Below are 10,163 nucleotides of genomic sequence, written 5' to 3'. Positions count from 1 at the left end.
GTGGTATAACAAGACAATTCCCGTCTGCCTTGGAGGGAGAGTTTGACTGGTCCTATGAGTTTCCTACCTACTTGTATTTGCTTTTCCAAGTTTGTGTATTGTTTCACTAGACTAGACCTAAGAACCTTTGCAGAAATTAATCAAGTTTTACACTCAAAATGTAGAAAATACTATCACAAAGTAGTGTGGTATGTCACTACTGCTCCATTCAGAGGTGGCAAGAAACTTGGCATCTTTATACACTAAGATTGACCTGTACCTTAAGTTGAAGAAAAGAGCACAAGTAAAAGCTGAGAAAGGATAAACAAACACTTTTCTCTGTATTGGGGATACCTAAAGCAAGAATGGTATTCATACACAGACATCCTTGTATACCGAATATACCTTTTTATTTTTATTTATATTTTAATAAGACTAATTTTAAGAGCTCCACCTGGACTATGGAGGATACATGTAGCTACATCACTCCTAAGATTCTGTTAATTTGGCCAAAGTTAGTTTTGCAAATGTAATTACAGTCATATATAAGCTTATTTGACAATAGTCATAAGGAAGATTGTTCACTTGGATAATCTTAGCATAGAAATTCTTTAAATCTAGCCAGAGGTGAAGTAAGTCAGTTTTAAGCAATGGAGACATTCTCTTGGTAGCCTTAAAATTAATTGTCATGTTAAGAGGGTGTTTTGCATTAATGGCCAGTCAACATCCAGCAAGATATCAACCATGCTAAACCAGACTTGTGTTCCATAGAAACTGAAATAATGGTTTAAAGCTAGTAAGTTTATAAGTTACACAACAGAAAAACATGGAGCGCTCTCAAGGTTTGAAACAAAATCTTATCTCAAAGGACAATAAATATGAACTAGGAAAAACAAGTGGATAATCTATTGAGTTTGTAGAAGTTGATATCCAACTCCTTTCCAATAGTTAAATGCCAAAAAAATGTTCCTGATAGCTGAGATATATACTAGAGATTCTATTCAACCATTCATTCTGGGGTTCAGCAATCAGCTAGGTATAATAAACATTTATTAAATAATGGGCTAGAGATAAATAGCTCATTAGTAATATGGTTGGCTACCATATGCAAGGCCCTAGGCTCAGTCCTTAGCACTGTAAAGAAAAAAATCAGATGATATACAATAATAGATGCCTACAACTAAAAAGATGCTGAGAAAAAAGGAATCCATCACTTGTTTCTACTTTAAAACTCAAGTTACAGTCCTTACTGTCTATATTTAAACTTGATACGACACACAAGGGTCCCTTACAAATTGACACCAGTATCACCTTTACCAACCACACTGTGCCTGAACCATGACCTTTGTGCCAAGCCTTTTTCACCTGGTTGTAGTTCTCTCTACACATGATTATTACATTCTCATCTGTATTTTAATTGTCAACATCATCGCTTACTTCTAAATGGTCATATTTCTGTGCCCATGTAAGACTCCAGGGACCCTTAGCTTACTGGGGACCCCCTGAGCAAACCACGTGGAGTCAGGATTGATGCAAAAAGCAAGAGGAATTTATTGTTTCAGTGCACTGGGGTGGTCCCAGACCAGAAGGAGAGGCTGCGCAGCACCCATTCAGTGAGTTTTTATATGGTTTCCAGGAGGCAGAACAGAGCATCAGCAACTAGGCACAATAAGATTGGCCAAACAGTGCACCCTTTAAACTGATTGGTCTTTAGGGAATGAGGTGACAAGGACTTCCCTTGTCTGAAGGTGGGCAACAGTCCATCCTGTTGGTTCCACCCTGTGGTCTGAGAAATGTTAATTAGCCTCTCCTTTCTGGAGGGGCAAGTGTTTCATAACCTTCCCGAAAGTCCTGAGCTGATCTATACACCCAGTCCCTACTACCAGAGGCAAATATACACATACATACATACATGGATGTATATGTTTGTGTATGAGGATTGTATGCCACATGTATAAAGGAGGATCCCCTAGAGCTGGAGTTATACAGGTGGTTGTGGCCTAACACTGCTTCCAGGGAAGAGCAGGAAGTGCTCTTCAGCCCTGAGCCATCTTTCTAGCCCCAAGTCATCTCTCCAGACCCAAGATACACCTTTTTAATAAAACGGAATGTTCATTCCATCGATACTTTTAAGAAAAGCTGCCCAGTGAGCTGGGACTGATGGTTCATGCCTGTATCCAGCATCAGGCGGTTGACAAAGTTAGACTTAAAGGCCTGCCTGGGCTAAATAATAAATTCCAGGCAATTCAGGCTGCAAATGGGACTTCATTTCAAAAACAAAACAAAACAACAACAAAAAAAAATCAACAAAACCAAACTGCTCTCAGAATTAAAAAGCCATGCCACGGTCTCTGTTCCCGTAACATGAGGCAGAGATTTGTTTCCGTGCAACACATCTACGTAGGTGGCAGGGTACAATTTTTTTTTTTTCTCAACAGAAAAAAAATCAAAACAAGCTTTGTTACAAGATGATACACCCACCATACTAGCAGGCCGACCTGAAATATGTATAAGAACATACATTGGCAGAGCCTGGAACCTAAGCTAGTTAACAGTCTACCTGTCGGTAGTGCGCCTCTAAGTTTCAATATGCAAATCAATCGCCTGAGACTTCCTTAAAACATACTCATCATAAAGGCTGAGTCTTCCCTCGGGAAAGGGAAGCCGCAAATGCTTACATATTTAATACAGTCCCCGGAGATGCCAATATCGGGGCTCTACACCTGGGTCTTTAACTTAGACCAGGGCTGCCCACCAAAGTCCACAAGACACGTGCTGCTGTAAGACCCAGAAATCTGGCCACACCGGATGTATGTGGTCTGTAAGGACACATCGCTTTCTAAACTTGGGAAGAAAAAGTATGCCGATCACATATACATAACTTGTAATGAGCTGATATTTTATATTTGATAACGAGCTATTTACTCAATGTGTGACACGCATTACACACTACGACTGCGCCGCTTAACACTCCAATACGAGCATTAATTTAAACAAAAGCCTCAGATAGTTTAACAGTATAACTTTTATTGCACTACCAGAAACAATACTTACTTTTTAAAAAGACCTCCACCGTCTTCTTACTTCTGCTCAAGCTCCACCTCGTCTATTATTATCTCCCCTCCGGTTCCCACGCTTGGAGATCATATAGCCTACAGAAAAACGGTAACTAGAAAGCAGTTTCCAGCCCTGAGGAGTGGCAGGACCGGCTGCCCCAACCTAGGGTAAAGGGACCGGCGTCGCCTCCAAGGCACTCCGCGGGCTCCTCCTCCAGGGCCAGAGGCGACCTCCCCAAGATGGCGGACGGCACGGAGTCGCTTCCGCTTCCGGTGTGAGCGGCCCGGCCGGGGGGGCAAGATGGCGGCGGCAGTAGGGGTCCGCGGCCGGTTCGAGCTGCTACCTCGCTCCGGTCGGGGTTGGCTTCTCAGCCTTTCCGCTTTGCTGAGCGTGGTGGCTCGAGGGGCCTTGGCCACTACGCACTGGGTCGTCACGGAGGACGGGAAGATCCAACAGCAGGTAGCGGCCAGGGTGCCCCCTCTCCGCCCGCGCCCCGTCAGGGGGATCCCGGAGCCGGGCCCCGGGGTGGCTCCGCGCGGCCCCGCCCCCAGCTCGGCTTCCCACGGTCCCGGCCCACGCGTGGGCCGAGGCTTCCTGCGCTCCGACCTGGCGCCGCCCCCTCCCCCGGGGCCCCTTGCCGGGGCTCCGCCGTGGGGGAACTTCTCAGCCTTCCCCCGGTGGGGCCGCGCGCCGTCCGGGAACCGACCCCGGGGGAGCTGAGACTTGAGCTCCCGGGATAGGAATCACGGATTCATCATTAGTTCTGCCTTTGGAGCCGCTGGGCCAGGACCCGCGCGCCACCACCTCTCCCCGAGGAAGTAGAAAGCAGGTGGCAGTGCCGGGGAGTGTGCGCGTCCCAGGCCGGTGACAGCCAGGGTGGCGTTAGTGAATGGATGGATCTTTTACTGCGACTCCTCCAGCCTTGTCTCCCACTGATGGGATTTGTTTCGCGATGTGGTGGTTTGAGGCTGTGCCGTTAGCCAGGTCATTAGGGGCTCTTCAAAGACAGCCCATTCTTGCTCCTTCTGAAGGAATGCCAGAAGATGCCTCTGGTGGCGGTGCCCGCATCATTCAGTTCCTAAGTGCCCTCATTTCCCGGTGTATTTTACATTGCTTCCTAGTTCCTGCGACCCAGCCCTGCACTCTGCATTTGCAGTTTACTAGATTACCTATGCTTGAACTGATTTCTCAGAGGAGTGACCGCTTTTCTTATATAACTTTCTGATGCCTGCATTTGCTTTCAGACTGCTGATGCTTTAAGGACTGTGTGTGTGTGTGTGTGTGTGTGTGTGTGTGTGTGTGTGTGCGCGCGCGCGCGCGCTTCACCACAGAATCTTGTAAACTTAATGACTTCCAGCGCTTGACAACACTCAGGAAATGTCCAGGAGACATTTAAAAAGTGAAGTGTGTACCCCATGCAATTTAAGCATACTGACTAATGTTTTAACCAAAGGCGTGAGAGAGAAACTGATCCTTTTGATTAACTGTAGAAACACATCGCAAGGTTTATATTTAAGATGAGACATTTAACAATGCAGCAAACCTAAACAAAATTTTTTAAATGTCCACCCTTTGTGTTTCCAGTGTACTATTTCCTCGCGTGTATTTATATCTGACTCCCGTTTTAAATGGGTTTCTTTTTCATGGATATTAAGTTCAAGACCCAAGTTAATTTTCATTAGCCTCCAACTGAGAGTTTAAAAACTGTCAGAACCATAGAAAAATACAGTAAGGCTGTCTTTCCGACATAAGATTAGAAATCCTGCATCATCACCTGCATCATCACTGTTTGCATCTTTTGATGCTGTTGGTGGTTTGCTGCGGCCCGCATGAAGGAGGCATTGAATTCAGTCACTTATGCAGCAATTTGGGGAGCCTTTCTCCCATTGGCTCCTTTGCTATATTGTTTCTGGCCACAGCTATTTATACTCAATGACATTGACTTCTCCTTCCCATTTTGGTGGCCTGCCACTCAGCTTTAAAAAGTAATCCATCTGAAAAGTGAAGGTTAATTAACGGAGATGGATTATTTATATGTTGAATATTGCAGTTGGGAAAGTAAGCTCGGATTTGTTTTTGTTCTTAAAAAAAAAAAAAAAATGCCTTCTTTTACCCATTGGATCTACATCTTAGAAGGGAATATAGGGATATTAGTACCTTGCCAGATCTTCTGAATCTATGCCAAGTCATCTCTTCAGTAAGTAATTAGACTTACAGATAAGAAAGCACGCCCTTTTTTATAACAGCCCTTCCCATTGACTTTTTCCAATTCTTCATTGCACATTAACAGTTGCAGCATTGGGTTCTGGTAGCCATGAACTTTTACTCTATAACAAATAAAGTTGATGACAGTGTGAAACAACTGGCGGGGGGAGGATGTTAGGAGTAAAGGTGTGGAGTTAATCTAAGAGGAAACATGTACAAATGAATAAACTAGGAATTTGTACAATTGGATATGGTGGGCAGCATTTGAGTTGGACTCCAGTAACTGCATAACTCCTGTGTCCTTTCCTGGCAATAAATGGAATTCAGGCAAAATCTAATAAACATTGTTTAGATTGCAGTCAGTGGTCACATTTGGGTACATGTTAGTACATCAATTTGGGGATACTGTAGTTCTGTTTGTAAATTTGGAAACATAGTTAGGATTTGATTAATATCGAATTAGTATCTTAATTTCTACTGCTTGGTTCTTGGTTCTGTTCTTGGTTGATTAAGAGAAGAAGTGTGGTTTCAGTTTTAAAATACCCTAACATCAAGAATGACCTGTGGACAAACTTCAGTAGAACATTAGAGTGATAAATGTCTTTCTAGTCATTTGAATCTAAAACTTTTAAAAATTATATGTGTCGTGATTTTCCACAGCATACTGCGTCATTTTCCACAGCAAACATGGAAATACTTGTATGAATTAAAAGTGAGAATTAGAGACAACTGTGGTGACATACAACTTTAATCCCAGCACTGAGGTGACAGAAACAGGTGAATCTCTGAGCTAGAAGCCAGCCAATCTGGCTTACTTACATAGCAAGTTCCAGGCCAGTCAGTGCTACATAGTGAGATACTGTCTTTCAAAGGAAAAAAAATCAGGGCTGGCGAGATGGCTCAGTGGGTAAGAGCACCCAACTGCTCTTCCTAAAGGTCCAGAGTTCGAATCCCAGCAACCACATGGTGGCTCACAACCATCCATAACAAGATCTGACTCCCTCTTCTAGAGTGTCTGAAGACAGCTACAGTGTACTTACATAAAATAAATAAATAAATCTTTAAAAAAAAAAAAAGGAAAAAAAATCAAAATTGCCCAAAGTGCACATTTAAATAGGGGCATTTCCACTATTATAGTGAAAGTACCGCATGGAATCTTTAGCAGGACACGTGCATATTCATTGGGTTTTTGTATCACAGGCCTTAGCAGACCCTACAGGTAGCCACACTGGTACTATACTCCAGGCTTGTGAATGTGCAAACTTAGAAACCCTCTGTCCTTAGGTGGGTTCAGCAGGGGCTTCTTTCAGACAGATCTACATTCCTGCAGGCATCCTCTTTGCATTAAAAGCTGGGGTTGCTTGCTGGCAACAGCAGGTGTCCAGCGCATGCCCTGGGAAATCAGAGTTTCTTTCCATGGCTCCTGCCTCAGCTAAGAAGCATACCTCCTACCACCGAATTCCCAAGAATGGGGTCTAGGGAATCCTGGAGCCGGAGTGGGAAGAAAAGGTCCCATTTTCTATGTTTCTTTCCCACCATAGACAGAGAAAGGTTAAGAAAAAGGCTGTCTACAATTGTGAGCTTTTTCTCAACTTTGGGTTCTGGAATACCTCTTTTATCATTCATTGCCTCCCCTCTCTCCTTACCAGGAAACCAGAAAGACCATCTCTCTTCATTTTCTTTCCTGTTGCTATGATAATATACCCTGACAAAGACACCTTAAGAGGGAATAGGTTTATTTAGCTTACGATTCCAAGTTACATACATCATAGGAAAGTGGGGAGAGGTAAGGGTAGCAGGAACTTAAAGCCACCAATTTGAAGCAGCTACTCACGTTACAGTTAGAGCAATGAGGCAGCACGCATATACCGGTACTCAGCTCACTTTCTCCACTTCTGTACAGTCCAGACCCCAAACCCAGGGAATAGTGCTACCCACAGTGGATGGGTCTTCCCATCTCAGTTAACAAAATCAAGACATGCCATGCCCACTGGCTAATTTAATCTAGATAATCCCTTATGGAGACTCCCCAGTGGTTCTAGATTGCGTTCAACTGTCAAAACTAGTGATCCCAACTTTTATCTCACTTTATATAAGGAAGGGTCCTTAGCTTAGAGTCAGTCTGTGAACTAGACGACTATGTGTTATTAACCAGATAGCATGAGGCTCTGCTGTGTAATTAGGCCAAGAAACCCTTACATCATCCTTGGTGTTGAAATGGGGCTTCAGTGTTGTATGTTTGTAATCCCAGCACTCCGAATGTGGAGGCAGGAGGGTGAGTAGTTGGTTATACTTGACTATATACATATTCATATACGTGTACATATAGCAAAGTTTGGGCTACATGAGACTATTCTCTAAACACACACACAACACACACACACAAAACACACACACACACACACACACACACTTCTGAATAGTCTGGTAGGCAACTTCCTCATAATCAGAGCTGAGGTGTTACTGGTTGAATTTGTAAAGAATAGGCTTCTAGACAATATTTTCAAATATTTTTATTTTTAATTTAAATATAATCACATCACCATCAGACTACAACCAAGTTCACATCCACATCTAACCTACTGAGGAACAGGCCATGGGACTTTGGCCTCTTTGTCAGTTCCATGTGGTATATCACTTCTTTAGGCAAGAGTTACTGAAAGTCACTTAGCAAGCCTGCTTTGCCAAGGGATGCTCTTGTGTAGCCTAGGCTTGCCTCACAGTTACTATGTAACAAAGGCTGGCCTTGAACTTCTTGAGCATTCAGTCACCACCTGTCAAGTGTTAAGATTATTGGAATACCCAACAGGACCAGGTATTGTTTTTTTGTTTGTTTGTTTCCAAAGAACCTGCTAATTCGCTTGCTGCAGAGGTTAGTCTGCAACCCTCAGCACTCTCTAGCATTCTGTTTCTTTAGGTTTTCTGGTTGGTTGGTTGTTTGATTAGTTGGTTGGTTGGTTGGTTGGTTTTGGTTTTGATGGGGGAGGTTGTTTGTTCTCATTTTTGTTTGTTTGTTTGTTTGTTTGTTTTGGAAAGGTTCTCATATAACTCAGGCTAACTTCAGACTCCCTATGTAGGATGACTTTGAACTTTATAATGCCTGGCTGTACAATCTCTTATCAGATGAACTCTTGAAATCTTGCAGCTATTAGTATGTAAGCTTGTTCAGTCCAGAAGTTGTGCTTCTGGCACCAAAGCCTCTAGAGCCTCTGGAGCCTCTCTTGAGAGATGAAGGGCTCAGCCTTCAGTAAGAATCACTGCTGTTACCCACTGTCTCATAACATTGTAGCATTTATTATCTTGGCCACTGTTTCCTTCTCCTCTATGGTTAGAACCATCAAGTTTTAAATTTAGGGGAAAAGAGTATTTTCTGTGGGGAAGGGATTCTTAAAGCATACATGTTACAACTTAGTAGCCTCTAGTCTACAGCTAACGAGTAGCATTTAGTAATGGTAATAATTATAAGCATATTAATCTACAGTGGCATGCATTTTGTGCAGTACATTTTGAAGTACATGTTTTTCTTCTCATTACACTAGCAAGTGGAGGAATAGAAGGAAACAGAAGAGCAAATGTGGAAATAATGAAGGCTCAGCCAATCCATTTTCTTCCAATTTAGATTATTTTTGCCAAGTATTTCATAGTAAATTTAGATCAGGTGACAGTAGGAGGTGAGGGGACTCAAATAAGCCTGAGTTTATTTAGTGGTTGTGTGATCATTTGCCTGTAGCCAGGCAGATGTCTGGGGAGCACAGATGCTTCCTGTCACAGTGAGGTGTTCCTGATGGTGCTGATGCATGAAAGCATCCCTTGGCAAAGCAGGCTTGCTAAGTGACTTTCAACAACTCTTGCCCAAAGAAGAGATATACCACATGGAACTGACAAGGAGGCCAAAGTCCCAGGGCACTGCTCTTCTGTAGGTTAGACGTGGAAATGCTACTTGGTTTTGGTCTGATGGTGAGTAATTTGGCAGATCTGAGAAGGTTTGCACATGCACAGTGACTAAGCTCAGTCCCTGTACTTTTAAGAAACATTGCATGGTGATGCCAGGGTTCACTAGAGTCACAGAACTTATAATGGAATGTCTCTATATATTAAGGGAATTTGTTGTGATGATTTACAGTCTGTAGTCCAACTACCCAACAATGGTCAGCTGTGAATGGGAAGTCCAAGGATCTGGTAGTTGCTCAGTCCCACGAGGCTAGTTGCTTCAGCTGGTCTTCTGTAGAAGTAGATTCCCACAGATGTGCTGCCAAGTAAATGCAAGCACGTGAAGAAGAGTGAGTCTTCCTTCTTCCAATGTCCTTAAGTAGGTCTCCAGCAGAAGGTGTGGCCCAGATTAGAGGCGTGTACCACCACCCCAGGGTCTGGAACTTGAACTGACCTTGAACTCAGAGATCTCCTTGCTTAGTTTCCTGGGATTAAAGGCCTATACTACCTTGCCAGGGCCTAAGCTTTTCATAGCCACTATGCCTCAAAATCTCCATGTCAAGGTCCAGGTCAGAAACTTGTGTCTTCCAGCCTCAAGATCTAACTCATAGGTGAGCCCTCCAATTCTGGATTGTAGTTCATTCCAGATATACTCAAGTTGACCATGAATAGCCATTACACCTGGTTACGGTGTGCACAGGATATGGCCCAAATTCTTTCATAACTTCTAACCTAACTCTTCCTTCTCTGTAGCTTTTATCTGGTCTTCCCTGATTACCTAATCCTCCTCAGTCCAGCATCGCACACACAGAAAGAGACACACACAGAGACACACACAGTCCAGCATCACACACACAGAGAGAGACACACACAGTCCAGCATCACACACACAGAGACACACACACAGTCCAGCATCACACACACAGAGACACACACACAGTCCAGCATCACACACACAGAGACACACACAGTCCAGCATCACACACACAGAG

The 10,163-nt window shown here is 43.5% G+C and overlaps 1 protein-coding gene across 4 annotated transcripts in view; it reads left to right on the top strand.

Moving 5' to 3' along the window:
• The first annotated feature begins 3,272 nt into the window (after positions 1 to 3,272).
• Positions 3,273 to 10,163, top strand: part of Ttc17 (tetratricopeptide repeat domain 17) — a 110,733-nt gene continuing 103,842 nt past the window's right edge. For 2 of the 4 annotated variants that reach the window (XM_021193293.1, XM_029535983.1), the window contains exon 1: positions 3,319 to 3,495. In XM_021193293.1, coding sequence (XP_021048952.1) covers positions 3,337 to 3,495 — 159 coding nt within the window. In that variant the 5' untranslated portion in view covers positions 3,319 to 3,336. Of the gene's footprint in view, positions 3,496 to 10,163 lie in introns of all 4 variants that reach the window. The other 2 variants (XM_021193295.1, XM_021193294.2) reach the window with 2 other exon arrangements.

Source organism: Mus pahari, chromosome 3 (genome assembly GCF_900095145.1).
Source record: "Mus pahari chromosome 3, PAHARI_EIJ_v1.1, whole genome shotgun sequence".
NCBI lineage: Eukaryota > Metazoa > Chordata > Mammalia > Rodentia > Muridae > Mus > Mus pahari.
The sequence above is the reverse complement of the archived record's forward strand: the minus strand, read 5'-3'. Positions and strand labels throughout refer to the sequence as shown.